General features: G+C 44.1%; 1 protein-coding gene across 1 annotated transcript; it reads right to left on the reverse strand.

Moving 5' to 3' along the window:
• Positions 1-272: 272 nt before the first annotated feature.
• On the reverse strand, positions 273-14,534 carry DDX47 (DEAD-box helicase 47). Its single transcript, XM_066633747.1, has 12 exons — positions 14,460-14,534; positions 9,088-9,181; positions 7,511-7,699; positions 6,767-6,838; positions 5,884-6,002; positions 5,192-5,263; positions 4,964-5,080; positions 4,691-4,837; positions 4,329-4,466; positions 3,119-3,189; positions 2,822-2,951; positions 273-899 (listed from the first exon to the last, which is right to left on the reverse strand). Exons 1-12 carry the CDS (start codon positions 14,520-14,522, stop codon positions 777-779), a joined length of 1,335 nt encoding a protein of 444 aa, XP_066489844.1. The 5' UTR covers positions 14,523-14,534; the 3' UTR covers positions 273-776.
• Positions 14,535-17,013: the final 2,479 nt, after the last annotated feature.

Genomic DNA, 17,013 nt, shown 5'->3' on the forward strand with positions numbered 1-17,013 from the left:
ACAACTTTGTCCGCCTCTCCCTCCACACTATCCATACAGTGACTATTCACCTTCAGGAAGGGGGGGGTCTGTTTTTTTGACATGCACAGTTGCTTCGTGAGATGATTAGGCCACATAATATAAAAAGGCATCTCACACAGTTGAAGGTGTTATAGACTTCATCAGCATAGGTATCTAAACATAAGATGAACCGAGAAAAAAAAAACCTGTAACAAAGAACAGTAAAAAGTAATCAAACAAACAGACCAGTGTAGTTTCTGTAAGTAAAATATATATATTTTTTTGAATTCATCTCCCCTCCCCTAACAAATGTCTCCAAGTTCCAAGGCATGGATCTCCAAGTTCCATCTTGGCCTGCCCATCTTCGAACCATCGCAACATGCAACTTTTATTCTTTTGCCAATTATCTTCTTGTGAGATGCAGAAGTCTCTTTTCATAGCTTGGTTGTAGCAGGCTGGAAAGGTTCTGGCTGGAATCAAATCCATTTCACAGCCCAGAAACAGTTTTTGGAATCAGTTCTCCCACTACCTCCGGGTGAACTACTGGCTGTAGAACTAACATGTGCTAGAACAGACTTTCCAGGCTTGCAACTAAAATGTTTCTGGATTATATTTGGAACAATGGATTGTCCAGTTACAGAATGTGCCAGCAAAGGAGACAGCACTGCTATCTCCTTTGTGCTAGAAGTTTCAGTCCAAAACTGGCATTAGAGTGCTGCCTTCATGCTTTTTAGGCCACCTAAAAAGCACAGAAAAAAGTCTGATGATATTCACTCTCAAGCTTTCCATTTCTTCTTTTTCCCACCAGCCACTTTGTTTCTGACTCCCATGGCTCCTTCTGCGTCATCCTCATTTGCCTCGTCTCGAGAGCGCTTCTTCTCCCCCTGCTGTCGCAGCTCCTGCAAAGAGGATAGCAATTGTTTACACTTTCTCAGAGTCAAAGAATCACAAGGTGAAAATATGGCTGAAAGCATTAAACTCACCATCACAAGTGTAATGTGAATTTCTACCATGGTATACACTGACCCACCCTCTAAGGTCATCTGAGGAAGTCCCCCTCTGTCAGTTGTGCTTAACTGAGATTAGGTGTGTGGGAACTAGAAGTAGGGTCTTCTCCATGGTGGCACCACAACAATGTAATTCTGCCCCTCTCCCCGATTTAAGATCTGCATCTCCCTGGGGTTTTTCCAGCAAGGTTTAGAAACTCCTACCTCCCCAATGTGGTATTTGTATTTTTTTTCCTGGGCGCGGGGGTCCTGCTATTCTTTGCTGCTTATAGGCACATTGACATTTTTAATCACTTTGATTTGCATTGTTTCTTACAATGCTTTAACCTGCACTTTTTTCCCCACTGTTTTTATTTGTGCTGCTGTTTTATCTGCATTTATTTATGCTGCTGCTTTTTACCATTATATTGTGGTGGTGTTTTACTTTCATTTTGCATTTTATTGTGTTGTAAGCTGCCTTGGGACCCCCACTGCAGAGAAGAAATTGTTAAATAATTGTAAGGAGGCTACAAATTAGAACCACACAATTGTTCACTACCAAACCTTGTCAATGCAAAAGGTGGGTTTTTGGAATGCACAACATTTTCGAATGCTGAGCCCTCCCCCACAAAAGCTTATCTTTTCTATGACTGTTGACCACTCTTACCAATACCTACTTTGACACCATTTTAGAACAAGGCAGTTTCTTCTCACTAGTGATTGGTTGAATTGGATGACTGGCTGAATTCAATAGGGTTAATGGGGTATAGGTTGGGGATCCCTTATCTGGAATTTCAAAATATGGAGTATTCCGAAATATAGAACTTAGAAATATAGAGTGGCAACATGACTTTTTTTACCTAAAGAAATAAAATCACAAACTATGTTTCATGCACAAGCCTTGCTTCGTGCACAAAATTATTTAAAATATTGTATAAAATTACCTTCAAGCTATGTGTATAAGCTACATGAAACAAATGATTTTTGTGTTTAGACTTGAGAAACCCCAAGATCATTTATTATGTATACGCAAGTATTCCAAATATGGAAAAAACTGATATCTAAAATGCTTCTGTTCCCAAGCACTTTGGAGAAGGGATGCCCAACCTGTAATCCATGTAGCCAGATATGATTACGTGTCAACACCAACAAGCCAATCTGAAATGAGTAAAATAAACAGAATTTCTCCTAGCCTCAGTTTAAATAGGCAAACACTGTTGACCCTGTTCACAGCCCCATCCTTGGAAAACGGCTATGGGGGGAGTCCTTTCATCAGGGATGAAAGTGTTCACAAACAGCTCCTAGATCCCAGTTTTAGCTTTAAGCACCTTCACAGCAGCAAACAACTTTGAATACTGATTAAGGAATGCACACAGCAATTTAAATGCTCAGATTTGAGAAACTCATTTCAATGCATGTGTTCCTTTTAAGAGGCAAGAGAAACTGCTCTCTTCACTGAACATAGGTACAATGTCACCCATCTTCAGATCATATTCTTTTATGTTTGAGTACCTTAGTACATTTGTTAACAGACAGTTCATATCATTAAGCTGCCACAATGGATGTTGTGATTCCAATACAGAAGGAAACAAAAAGGACATCTGTGGAACATGATACACCTCTTATATCAGTAATATTTTTCAGTGGGATTACTCTGTACTAACAATGAACCCAATGCTGTTGAGATCCTAATATTGCAATATCATACCCAAAGTCAACATATGGCTTGTTGTACATCAGCATGTATCTCCATCTAAAATAAACCCATGGATCTGTGAAAGTGAAACATAACCTTGAAAATAAACAATGCAACATAGACTGTAAGATAAACTTACCATCCGCGCAAATCTCTGAGCTTCAGCCACACGCTCCGTCAGCATCATGACCTCCTCCTCCTGCGTGGGGAAGGCAGGCAACTTCTTGCCGATCAGGTGCTCAATGCGCTGGAAGAGCTCCACATCATACCTGAGAGAAAGTAAATCTTAGTGTCTTAGTTATATGGTTCCTTTTAGCCAGCACTCCATAAACTAGCCAATGTCCACCCCCAATTTTCCTATACTCTTTCCCCATTGTTTAAAGAGGCACAGTTAGCAGTTGTATGACACAGTGGAAATTGCACAAGCAGTACTTACTGTGTGACAAAGGTGATAGATTTTCCAGAGCGGCCTGCTCGAGCAGTTCTCCCCACCCGATGAATATAATCCTGAAATGGCCCCAACAGTCACAGAAAACAGACAGAGCAAAATACAGTCAGTCAAAGTACCAGTTTACATTTTCAAAACTGAAATCTGGTAATAGCAGTCTACCGAAAGTAATTGTACAATCAAGCTTTTTATTTACTTATTTTTCAAAGCAATGACCTGGGATATAACTTTCTAAACACCTCATATTTAGCTCTCAAAAAGCTAGGTTCTAGCCTTCACGGAGGCAGAGAAGTCTTGAAAGGTCACCATAATGTCTGCTTTCAGCAGACAGGAGGTCCACTTTCCTTATACTTTCCCAGTACCACATTTATTAGATTTTATATGGTTTCATATCAATGTTCCCCACAGTTTTCAATTCAATATTACAGAAAGCCATCACACACAATAAAACCACACAGAACAAATCTTATAAGCCAACATTCACACAACAGCTCATAAGACAGGATGTTAAAGCCAGCAATTCTCCAAATTAACTCAGACAATTTAGCTAAAAGCTCTGAAAGAATCGTGCTCAATTGGTTTTGAAAAGCCAAAATGGAGGGGAAACGATGAAGTGTGCTGAGCAGGGAGTTCTGACTTCCACCAAGATTCTACCTTGTAATTAATTCTGTATACCTCAGACACCACGGTAACCCTCAAAACAGCTTTTTCAGAAGATAGCACATGGAGAGGGATATGAAGGAGGCAGCAGCATTACTTCACATATTCAAGACACAGAACTATTAAGAGCTTTCAAGGTCAACAGCAACACCTGTATCAGTTAAAATTCTGGTTGCTGCATTTTGGATCAGTTATAATTTCTAAACAGTCCTCAATGGCAGCCCTCTATAGAATGCATTATAGCAATCTAATCGAGAGGTTACAAGAGCATGGATTATAGAATCAAGGTCCTGATTGCTAAGAAGAAAGCAAAATTGTCTGGATTAACAATGGTTCTATTTTCCTGTAACTCTCCCTTTCTGGCAAAATTCATTCTCCTTTGCAACTCTCTCATCTTTCAGTGGGAGCTCACAAAAATGACCGTAATCTTTAGAATTAAGAAGGAAAACAGCCGTGAGTCTCCATCTCTCTTTGTGAGCTCTAATTCCGAATCTCAGAGAGCAAAACCCAACAACAGTTTACCCCCTTTTAAACTCACCTTGGAATGGGTAGGAATGTCAAAGTTTATCACTACATCGACATGGGGGATATCCAGACCTCTGCTAGCAACATCTGTAGCTAGCAAAATGGACCGTGCTTTGGCCTTGAACTTGTTCAACGATCCCAATCGTTTACTCTGAGGAAAGATGAAAAGTTAGCAGGATTTTAAACTTTCCCACCTGGAGAAGAAGAATGATTCAAACTCAGATTCGCTCATTACATTCTGACTCACATTCACTATCAGTGAGCAGATGGATGAGGAATTAATAAAAAGAAAGAACGGCAAAGTCAGCGATGTGTGTGAACTACACTGTGTGCTATTTCACTATGGCATTTCAGAACTTTCTTTGCAATCAGTACCTGACTCATTTGTCCATGGAGGGGAATGGCTGTGAACCCCAGATTCCGAAGCAGGAGGGCTGTCCTCTGAGTGTTATTGCACGTGCTGCAGAATATCATGAATGAGTTTCCAGCAAGTTCATTCAAAATATAAACGAGATAACTGTCCTAAAAGAGAAGGCACTGAATCAGATAGGGAAGGAATGCAGAGCTGATGAAAGGAGAACAAATTACAAACTGCTCAAAGCAGCAGAGAAAATCCTAGAATATAAAACAGAAGAAGGAAATAATTACCTTGAACTTGGAAGGGATGAAAATATAGTATTGCTGCAGCTTTTCCACTGTCTGATACTTTGTCGAAACTGCACATTTAACAGGGTCCTTTAGAGCTGCACGTTGGAGTTTTTGCACCTGGGAAAAGATTAATGTCTTCAGACACCAGTACTCCATGATACCTGCGGTCTCTCTCACACACAAAACCTGACCTTGAGAGTTAATACAAAATGCCAATTTCTTTCATACCTTTTTAGTCATTGTAGCAGAAAAGAGGAAAGTCTTCCTGTCCCTGGGAATCACTTTCAAAATCTTGTCCACCTATGAAGGAAAAAAGCAGGTGAGATACAAGACCACAGAAAGATATTCAAGAAACACAGCAAGTGTAATCAAAGGAGTCACAACCTAGCCTAACAGGGGTGGAACAAACAAAGTAAGTGTCTTTCCTTTATTTTAACTGAACCACTCCTCTACTCAATAACACAGAGCAGCGCAGGTAAATGGTGGGCAAGTTCAAGGGTACCGCATGGGAAGAAAGAATCCCAACAACTTTTGACACTGACCTAGCTACCTGTGCTAAATCGAAAGAGTAATTTATAGAATCAGTAGGGCGAACATCCTTGAAAAAGAACCTGAGTAATGCTAGATACCAAGATTGCAAGCCTAATTTCCAAAACAGCCTTGCTTTATCTTAAAGACTAAACATTCTCTACCAAAAATGCCTCAGATGTTGAGTGTGAAACAACTAATAAGTAAGCACGCCATCAGATCGCCAGCTGTAAATGGCAGAGATAAAATGCCACTTGGGCAACAGAACTGTGCTTCTTGTATCACGGAGCAAAACAAACAGGTCTCTAAAAAATACACAAAAGTATTTGGGGATCAAGCTTTGCCTCCTTCCAACAGACCACTTTAAAAGAGCAGAGACTAGAAGAGCTCACCTCTGTCTCAAAGTCCATATTGAGAATCCGGTCAGCTTCATCCATTACTAGATATTTCAGAGCTCTCAGATTGAAACCTTTCGTGTTCTCAAGGTGGTCAATAAGACGGCCAGGTGTAGCTATCAGCAAAAGGGGGAGAAAAAAAGGAAATAGTCAATTGCAAAAAAAAAAATCCCAGAATTCTGCCTTAGGAAATTTACAAAAAAAAAAAAAGGACATTAGGTACAGTCCACTAAGCACCACTATTGTGGAACCTCTACTCCTTTCGGTTTGTCGCAGCTCATGAGCGTCACTGCTTCCTTCTCCAAAAGTCTCTGTAAACAAAGCCACAGGAGGCAGGTTTGACTTGGCAATGCCATCTGTATCTCAGTGGAAAGGGCTGAAAAATCAGGAACAAATTTTGGGGGATTTATTGTATGAGGTCATGTAGTAAAGCCAAGCCAAACAAACAGTATTACTATTATTCAAACTAAATCCCAACTACAGATATTGTGTTCTAACCAGAATACAACAAATTGGACTCTATGTCAGAGGCTAGCAACTGGCGGCCCACAGGCAGAACCCCACCAGGGAAGCACTGCCAATTAGACCCAGAATAAAGCTGGGAGTCATTATGCATTCCCACCACAGCCACAATTTAAACATTAAAATGCAACAGTGTAATAAACAGCTGGTGCTTAACCTTCCCACTGGCTAGATTCAAGAATCATTAAACTGGAAAGGTAAAACAATGGATGTGGTTTCTGGCCAATTACACATCTTTCATTGCTTTTCATATCCTCATTTTTGCATGCAGAAAATCCCAGAGCTTCGACAGCCCTCATTCATTCTGATAAAGATCTCAATACAAATATCTGAATCATTTGAGTTGCTGGTTTCTTACCAACGATTACATGTGGTTTCTTGGCCAGGGTCAGAGATTGAGCCATCATGTCAATTCCTCCCACAATAACAGCTTAGGAAAGAAAAAGAAAAAAACCTTTGATTTCTCTCCTAAAATCCTACCAACACATAAGCATTCAGGGCCACTCATCTAGTTCCAAAGTTTGTAGGCTTTGGAACACCGAGGTGCCAAGGAGGATGTCTTTGAATAAAAGGCCTCAGCGCCAAAGACTACCAACCAACATAATGAAGACTCCAGTGTGGGGGCTCAGGCAATGTTCAATAGCAACTTTGTTCAGAAATCATACTGAATGGCATGAACAGCTCCAACAAAAACAACCCAAGTGCCACATGTCCTAATAGAGACTGCAAAAGATCAATAATTTGCTCAAGAGAAGCAATGCAACAAGGGTGATGGAGTTCAATGTTACAAGAAACTTCTATAGTTGAGAACATCTAATTTGAGTGGCTCACACAACTTGCACAATGGGAGGTAGAGGCATGGGCAAGGAAAAGTAGTCAGTGCTCCCATCCCCTGAATGTGTGTTTAAGGGGAAAAGTTAACAAACTTCCCTTTTTATCTTTACAATCACAAGAATGGAAGCTTTGCAGCCAGGGAAAAAGCAAATTCCTGGAAGCTTAATTGCACACTTTTTTCTGCACATAGCAATTACTCCATCTTTTTGCTTCCTGTAAACATCATAACTTTTCTGCTTACTCTAAGTACTTCGGGAAAGCCACTCACCAGTCTGGACACCAATGGAAGATCCAAGAGCCTCAAACTGCTCGGAGATCTGAAAGGCAAGCTCCCGAGTTGGTGTAAGTACCAGTGCAAAGAAGCGTTGGGGTGTCTCTAGCAGAGCTTGAAGGATGGGCAAGGCAAAAGCCCCCGTTTTTCCAGATCCTGTCTCTGCTAAGCCAATGATGTCACGGCCTACAAGAAAGGAGTTTTGTCACATTCAGCCCTAAACATACAATACAGGTGAAGGATTTTCAGCCTCAATTACGGAAAGTTCCTATGGAAAACTTAACCTGCATGGAAACAGTACCCGAGAATAAGTTTTTTCTCACTAATTACCTGCCTGGCTACACAAGCGATATTCTCAGGATAGATAGCAAAGATCAAAAACTTTGACAAACATCAATATCTCACCTATTGCTGGCCAAAGTGATTTTAAAGCATTTCAGAGACAATATTGTCATCTGCTATAGACAGAGAGTTTAATCAACTTCAGAGAGAATTCTGCATGGGTATCTGCGCACGACTACAGCCTTACTATGAAACTAAAAATACTCCAGTACCACTGAATGCCTAATAGCCATATCAGGAGCAATATTTTAAACACATGGAATTAAACAAACCAAGAAAGAAACTCCAATCCTGATTTGAGCACCTGCTAGTAGCCTCAGGGAGACTGGGCCTTCAGTTCTGGAGTACACATTTACAAACTGCTTCCCACCAGGCCTTGACAAAGACCAACTTGAAATAATGGATGCCTGGCCCAGACTATGGCTGTTGGATGGCATGTCCTCTCTTCTCCTCTCCCACAGCAACAGCCACTGTTTCACTTGTGTTGTCTCTGGGAATGTAATCCCTGCTGAGAAGTCCTTGAAAGGGAAACCCTGCTAACACACGATGCCTCTCATGTTGCAGAGACAGGCTAAACTTGGCTCAAGAAGCTCTTAGGAGCAATTCACTCTTTCTAAAATGGCAGTCGTTTCATTGAATGCATTTATTAGTTAATTTTTAGCTACTTAAGCTCTCAAAGTTACCTACAAAACAACACAAAATACACTTATGTCAATATTTCTGTTCTGCAACTTGGGCAGAAAACCTGGTTGGTAAATTACCATAGAGTCTCTACCCTCCTGGCAACTCTGGAAGATGGCAGAAGTCATGGAGTTCATTGGCAGTCTCTACAGCGTTGCCTTGTACATTCTAACTAAGCTCTTTCTTCTTAAGTAACTTGAACCCCACAGCATCAGGTGAGAGGAATGATGGCCCAATCCTATCCAATTTTCCAGTGCCAGTGCAGTAGGCCAGTGGGGTGTGCACTGCATCTTTGGTGGGGAGGTAGTCACAGAGGCCTCCTCAAGATAAAGGAAAATTTGTTTTCTTACATTGGGGTTGCACCAGTGCTGAAAAGTTGGATAGGACTGGGCCCTGAGTTCTCACTGCTGAAACTAAGGGGGTGGCCACTCTATGAAAAAAAGAAGATTGGGAATACCTGTTCAATAACATATGAAGCAGACCAGCTGCTTCTCAATCCTAAAGAAAGTCTCCTACTCCCTCTGAATTTCACCTGCTTGGATCAGTCTCACCTTGGAGTGCAACTGGAACAGCCTCCACTTGGATCTTTGTTGGTGTCTTCCATCCCAGCTGATCACAAGCTTCACACAGCACATCTGTCACTCCCTGTTAATCCAGAACAATAGAAAAGGATCCATTATTCAAACAGCCTCCCCCCACCATGGCCTTCATATTTCAATATGGTCTTACAACAATCTCTTCATGAACAGCTGCAAGACAATCATCACTTAGAAGCTCTGATAACTTGAAATCATGAGTGCCTTTAGAAGTAGGTCTGCTTCATATAAACGCAACACAGGTAAGAGAAATCAATGCATGCTACAACTGAAAAAGAAACAGGGTGGTGTACTAGACAGACTGCTGGACCTGAATGCAAATCTCCACTCAGATGTCAAGCTCGCCAAGGACCATTCACTCCGTCTCAGCCTAGCCTACCTCACAGGGCTGGGGAGTGAGAATCACTGAAAATGTCTATTAGCACTAGGCCGCTGTTCTTCAACCCTGAGGTCGGGACCCCATGAGGTTACAAAGCCTCAGTTGTGGGCTCGCAGCAATGTATGGGAACAAAAAGTTTGAAGACCACTGGGAGGGCAGAAGGAGGCCAGGGAATGGGCAGTGGTGGGGGCAGAGGTGGGCAGATAATGTCCCAGGAGGGGTCAGGATCGATGGTGGGTTCCTAGTCTATTTATTGGGGTTGCGGCATGAAAAAGTTTGAAGTCCACTGGACTAGAGCACCAGGTAAAGGGGGAGGTATCAGGTGTACCCCTTCCAGTACCAGGAGGCTGTGTCCCAGCCCTGCTCAGGCTCTTAGCAATTGTACTAAAATGGCTTTCACCAGCGCCGGGCTTCATAGTAACTTTTTCTGCTCTCTACACAAGAATATTTGGCTACAGGGAACAGGACTGGGAGGGCAGAACGGAGCAGGGAGAGGCAATGAAGGGGTGGGGTGGGCAGAGAGGGTATCAGGAGGGGTTAGGGTCTATGACGGGTCCCTACTTGTCTTAATCAAAGGGGGTTTGGAGACTCAGGGCTCTTGGTTATTTAGACCTTAAACTCTCAAGGCCCCTTGCCCATTAGTACTCCCACCACCCAGTACATGCCAGTGACTCAGTCCAGGGACACTGAGACTCTCTAGGCTTAATGCTAACCCTTGCAGGCACTGAGCTCTTTCTCAGATAAAGCCTCAGTCCTCAAGGTACTAGGCTTCAACAAGTACTTGGCAGCTTGCTGAACGGCTAGGCAGGATTCTGAAACTCTGTTCCCAACAGACAATAAAGTAACATAGTAAAAGATACTTTAGTTTATTAAGTACATAAGGATACATAAGGCAGCAAATGCTAGAGGCATAAACATCTAAGAAACATATCAGCAATAAAATAATAAAGCTAGCTGGTTATCTCTATTAATACCTATCTCTCACCTGGGTCAGTTACCCTTTGCAGATCACTTACCTCCAGGGCTACCTATGGGGCCAGGTGCCCATGCTAAACAAAGGAGCTTACTTGCATGCAGGTCTTCGCACCCAAGACTCTCTGTCCAAGAGGGAACAAACACACCCGCTGGGCACTCATTATTATACCTTTATGCTAATAGTATTGAGGTGACTCCATAATTATTAGACTGTCCAATCAGAACCCTTGATGAACAGAACCTTCTCTAAGTTGGTCTTGTTGCTAACCCCTCATAGTTCTTACCCCTCCCAACTGAAGATCGACAGCTGCACTGAAGATCCACACAGCTGCACCCTTTATAAGGAGACTGTCTGCTAGGGTGCCAAACCTCCAACTGGTCCTTCCTGGCCATCAAAGGAGAGACAACACATTCCTTTCCCTTTGTTTTATTACCCACATTCCTGCAGCTGTGAACTGCTAGCAACTACTCAGTTACACTTCCTTAGTTTAGTTCAGGCTTCTCATGCCAATTTAGGCCTAACATGGATTTATTCATGACACTACTCTCTTGATTGATTGGGGCCATGGCATGAAGCTGAAGATCACTGCTATAATCTATGGCAGAGTTATTCAAACTGTGAGGCATAGCTCTTAGGGCAGTGCCAGGAACTCAAAGGGGAGGTAAGGGATGTCCTCTCTGGCAGGGATACAATCACACCCCTGGGCAGAATAGGAGACCTTCTGCCCCTCCTCAGCTTGCAGTCCTACTCTTGATGATCCTTGTCTGGTTGGTTCCTAGTTCCCAGCCTGGGATCGCTTCTCATCATAGTGAAATCTCTCTTTTCAACCCCCTCCCTCTTCCACTCCCCCCTTTCCATCTCCAAACCTTCCTGCTTTCCTCCCCCTCCCCAAATAAAACACTTCCTATTTTACCAGTCACTAGGGGTCTTAAAGTTGTTTCCATGCAGTTGGCAAGGGGAGGGGGGGGAGAGAAGCACACACTTTACTTGCCCAGGACCAGAAAAAGGGTACTGTTTTTAAAGTGATTTATTAATCTTGTTGTTTGACTGAAGAGGAAAGGTTGTATTTTTAAAGTGATGAACCTTGCTATTTGAAGGGAATACTTATTAGCCATTGATGAAGTGATTGCCAGCCCAATCCGAGCCACACTTTCCTGGGAGTAAGCCCCATTGACTCCAATGGCTTCTGTAAGGGTAAGTCTTGCCTCACGAACCTTATAGAATTCTTTGAAAAGGTCAATAGGCATGTGGATGCAGGAGAACCCGTGGACATTATATATCTGGACTTTCAGAAGGCGTTTGACACGGTCCCTCACCAAAGGCTACTGAAAAAACTCCACAGTCAGGGAATTAGAGGACAGGTCCTCTCGTGGATTGAGAACTGGTTGGAGGCCAGGAAGCAGAGAGTGGGTGTCAATGGGCAATTTTCACAATGGAGAGAGGTGAAAAGCGGTGTGCCCCAAGGATCTGTCCTGGAACTGGTGCTTTTCAACCTCTTCATAAATGACCTGGAGACAGGGTTGAGCAGTGAAGTGGCTAAGTTTGCAGACGACACCAAACTTTTCCAAGTGGTGAAGACCAGAAGTGATTGTGAGGAGCTCCAGAAGGATCTCTCCAGACTCGCAGAATGGGCAGCAAAATGGCAGATGCGCTTCAATGTCAGTAAGTGTAAAGTCATGCACATTGGGGCAAAAAATCAAAACTTTAGATATAGGCTGATGGGTTCTGAGCTGTCTGTGACAGATCAGGAGAGAGATCTTGGGGTGATGGTGGACAGCTCAATGAAAGTGTCGACCCAATGTGCGGCAGCAGTGAAGAAGGCCAATTCTATGCTTGGGATCATTAGGAAGGGTATTGAGAACAAAACGGCTAGTATTATAATGCCGTTGTATAAATCGATGGTAAGGCCACACCTGGAGTATTGTGTCCAGTTCTGGTCGCCGCATCTCAAAAAAGACATAGTGGAAATGGAAAAGGTGCAAAAGAAAGCGACTAAGATGATTACGGGGCTGGGGCACCTTCCTTATGAGGAAAGGCTACGGCGTTTGGGCCTCTTCAGCCTAGAAAAGAGATGCCTGAGGGGGGACATGATTGAGACATACAAAATTATGCAAGGGATGGACAGAGTGGATAGGGAGATGCTCTTTACACTCTCACATAATACCAGAACCAGGGGACATCCACTAAAATTGAGTATTGGGCGGGTTAAGACAGACAAAAGAAAATATTTCTTTACTCAGCGTGTGGTCGATCTGTGGAACTCCTTGCCACAGGATGTGGTGCTGGCGTCTACCCTAGACGCCTTTAAAAGGGGATTGGACAAGCTTCTGGAGGAAAAATCATTATGGGGTACAAGCCATGATGCGTATGCACAACCTCCTGATTTTAGAAATGGGTTATGTCAGAATGCCAGATGCAAGGGAGGGCACCAGGATGAGGTCTCTTGTTATCTGGTGTGCTTCCTGGGGCATTTGGTGGGCCGCTGTGAGATACAGGAAGCTGGACTAGATGGGCCTGTGGCCTGATCCAGTGGGGCTGTTCTTATGTTCTTACTTCTGAGTAGACATGCACAGGCTTGAGCTGCGCATCTCCTAGTATAGGAGACAAATCAGCTTCCTAACCAAACCCTTATCAGCTCTGATATATTTTCATGGTCTATTTTTGTTTTCCCCACCAGCTGCTGGAAAAATTTGTTTTCATTAAATTAATAAAGGGTTCAATACTATCCAAGGAGAATGGGAGAAATGACTAGTTGGATTGGGGTCCACAGGGGTGTGTGTGTGTGTGTGTGTGTGTATAATGTTGGTCAGACTGGTTGTTCACAAAGTTCATTTGATAAAACAATTCTATTGGTATGCTTACAAAGTTTTAAAAAATGAGTCCTCCTGGACCAGACAAAATCTACCTACTCCAGCATCCTGTCTCCAACAGTGAACAGCAGCTGATCATTTATAAAGCATGTATGTTGCTGTGTATTAATAATATATTTTTAAGATCTGCATTTAATTAATGACATGATTAATATAATTAATAATATATATTTAGGGTCAGGATGGATGGTGGGTCCCTGACTGATTGATTGAGGACATGGCATGAAGAAAGGCTGAAGAGCATTCCTACAATCTATTCGGTGGGAAGTGGTGGAAGGGACAGATATTGCCCCAGGAGGGGTCAGGATGGATGGTGGGTCCCTGATTGGCTGAATGACTGATTGATTGATTGGGGTCATGGTATGAAGAAAGGCTGAAAACCACTGATATAATCTATGGCAGTGGTTCTCACACATGTAGCACCGGGACCCACTTTTTAGAATGAGAATCTGTCAGGAACCACCGGAAGTGATGTCATGACCGGAAGTGACATCATCAAGCAGTACCATTATTAACAATCCGAGGCTGAGGTCCTACCCTCACTTACCCAGAAGTGAGCCCCATTTACTATCACTGTAAAAAGAATGTACATCGTAGCTCATTAAAAGCTCAGGTCTGCAACATTTCCCCAATGCAGTCCCAGACCACAGTGGCACCAAGTCTAAACCATTAAAAATAAAATATTGAAAAGAATGGGGACGCACCTGAAACTGGCTCGCGACCCACCTACTGGGTCCCAACCCACAGTTTGAGAAACACTGATCTACTGGAGGGGGAGTGGTGGGGTGGGCAGAGAGGGTCCCAGGAGGGGTCAGGGTGGATGGTGGGTCCCTGACGGACTGACCAGGGCGAGGCCCACACCCTGCAGGAGGCTGTCAGGCTCAGGCTCGGCCTGGCTCCACTGACTGGCAGCGGCCCAGCCAGCGCTCCCTCCTTCCCTGGACAGGCTGGGACCGTACGCGGGCGCAGCAGGCGCTCCAGCCCGGACCTCGCAGCGACGCCCACCAAGAGCGGAGGCTGCCCCGGGCGCCTGCAGAGGAGACTCCCAGGAACAGCCCCCCGAGAGGCGGGGTGGGGAGCCGCGAGCGAGCAGGGCCCTCACCAGCTCCTTGAAAGTCCTCGCCGCCTCCTCAGCCGGCTCCGCACGCTCCGACTCCGCCGCCATCTTCAGCCTCACTCTTGACTTCCGCCGGCCTCCACGGGGCACGCTGGGAGTCGTAGTCCAGTCCTGGCACTGAAAGGACCTCCTCCCCTCCCATAGAGGTAGGAAACCACGAGAGTTCTGTGCTCAGTCAAACTTCCAGGCTGGTTAGAGTTCCCTGGGACGGCAGGAGGTAACCCTGCCCTGATTCACTCAGCTCTTGTGCTGTGATTTTAAAATGATTTTTTAAAATGACTTAATGGTTTTTAATGAGTGATTGATTGATTGAACTTTTAACAATTTCTATTGATTGATTGAAGTTTTAAACAGTTTTTATTGATTGATTAATTGATTGATTGAAGCTTTAAATAGTTTTTTTTATTGATTATTACTTGACTGTACTTTGAAACAGCTGGAAAGTGCCAGGGGGTATGCATAGAAAGCGGTGAAGCGCAAGGTCTCTGCATATCTAATGAGTGCAGGATTTCAACTGGGAGAGAGTCTGAGAGCCCAATCCTATGCATGTCTACTCAGAAATAAGTCCCATTAGAGACAATGGGGCTTCCTCCCAGGAAAGTGTGGATAGGATTGGGCTGTGAGAGGGCCATTTAGTTGATTCCTTGGCCCTTGTGGCAACCTATACAAAGTCTTTTGTAGGAGAGAGATTAGGCGCTGGAGGGTTGCAGACATGCCATAAAGCATGTTTGCGCCTCCTCTAGAGTCAGCTGGGCCGGTACAGGGACAGGCACCAGCCCACGGCTCTGCGCTGACTTAGGTGGGGAGCCAAGATGGGCCAACGCAAGGGTCTGGGGAGGGCAGGGAGGAGGGCGTCCTGGGGGTGGGCAGGCAGGGAGCAGGAGGCAGGGCTGGGACCCAACAGATATGCCAGATCCTACCCCCATTCCCAAGCAGCATGGAGCTTCCTTTCACACAACACCAGAACCAGGGGACATCCACTAAAATTGAGTATTGGGAGAGTTAGGACAGACAAAAGAAAATATTTATATACCCAGCGTGTGATTAGTCTGTGGAACTCCTTGCCACAGGATATGGTGATGGTGTCTGGCCTAGACGCCTTTAAAAGGGGATTGGACAAATTTCTTGAGGAAAAGTCGATCATGGGTTACAAGCCATGATGTGTATGTGCAACCTCCTGATTTTGGAAATGGGCTATGTCAGAATGCCAGATGCAGGGGAGGGCACCAGGAGGCAGGTCTCTTGTTGTCTTGTGTGCTCCCTGAGGCACCTGGTGGGCCACTGTGAGATACAGGAAGCTGGACTAGATGGCCCTATGGCCTGATCCAGCAGAGCTGTTCTTATGGCTGCAAGCCACTCTGCTCTCCTCGGACTTATGCCACCTCCAGAGGTGGTGCAAGTCTGAGGAGACCCATTGGGGCTTCAGTAGCTTACCTGGGCGTAAGGGGAAGAGTTTCCCCTTACCTCCAACTAAGCCACTTTGTTTATCTTGCACTGGATACTGGAGCCACTGAGCCACTCAGTGTATCTTGCACTGGATACAGCACAGGGCTCCTGGCCTGCCTGATCCGGCTCAAGATAGGATTGCGCTGTTATTGACATTGGTGGGGCATTTAAAACCATATTAAATGAGACCTGCTACCTTTTTATTTTATTTTTTTCCTAAGTGGACATGCTGGTCCTAATCATAGCTAAAGAAAGATGCTGCATGACTTTTTGTTGTTTATGTTACAACAGACAAATTATTACCCCTATGGAAGTTAGGATTCCACAGATGCTAAATGGAATAGTTTCATCTGCAAAACTTGTAAGATTGGAGGCAGTTCCTATCTGGATGTGGACTGTTCCAAAGTCATACTAGAATTCTGAACTGGGCTGTCATTAGGGTTCCCAGGGGAACTCCCCAGGGTACCTCCACCGTGATTGCTTTCTCAGTTCATTTGGGGGGGGGGGAACTTGGGCAATGTGCGTGAGAACTTCAGAAATGATGACGCACCTGAGCCGTCAGTTGCTGGAGTCCAACTGTGCCACATCCTGTCCTTCCATGCCAATAGGAAAAATGACAGGAAATCTAAATAAACTTGCAGTGTGGCTCGTAAAGTTAGAGCGCGTGACATGACAGTCATGGCACAATCACAAGTATCTCTGAATGCCTAACAAGCACATTGAAGGTATGTTTACTCAAAAGTAAGCCCTGCTGTGTTCAGTGGGGCTTACTCCCAGATAAATGTGCATAGAATTGCAGCCTAAAAAGAGCAACGCATGTAGCGATGGGGTTTTTTCTCTGTCTTTCTGGTTTTTCTGGGTCACTTTTTAAAATAGTTGCTTATTTCTACATTATCTTCTACCTTGGGCATGGTACATTGTAATCGAGGCAGCTTCCAGACAAGAATTATACAGTATATTACATGCTTGTTATGTGGCCTTTGACTACAGTTATGAGACTGAATTTTCATCATAAGGAACACACTGTAGGTTCAGCGCCTGCAACAGCAAGAAGCATGTGCCCTTATTTGGGGTGTCAGCAGCTTCCAGTAAA

The sequence above is a fragment of the Tiliqua scincoides genome, chromosome 7, assembly GCF_035046505.1.
Source record: "Tiliqua scincoides isolate rTilSci1 chromosome 7, rTilSci1.hap2, whole genome shotgun sequence".
NCBI classification, from domain to species: Eukaryota; Metazoa; Chordata; class Lepidosauria; order Squamata; family Scincidae; genus Tiliqua; species Tiliqua scincoides.

What these genes read in the sequence shown, in the direction of transcription:
- DDX47 (XM_066633747.1), bottom strand. Translation starts at nt 14,522, where the DNA reads ATGGCGGCGGAGTCGGAGCGTGCGGAGCCGGCTGAGGAGGCGGCGAGG. An exon ending in GAAACCACATGTAATCGTTG is followed by an intron (nt 6,003 to 6,766) that starts GTAAGAAACCAG and finishes TTTTGCTGATAG; the next exon opens with CTACACCTGGCCGTCTTATT. An exon ending in ACATTCCTACCCATTCCAAG is followed by an intron (nt 3,190 to 4,328) that starts GTGAGTTTAAAA and finishes GGGCCATTTCAG; the next exon opens with GATTATATTCATCGGGTGGG.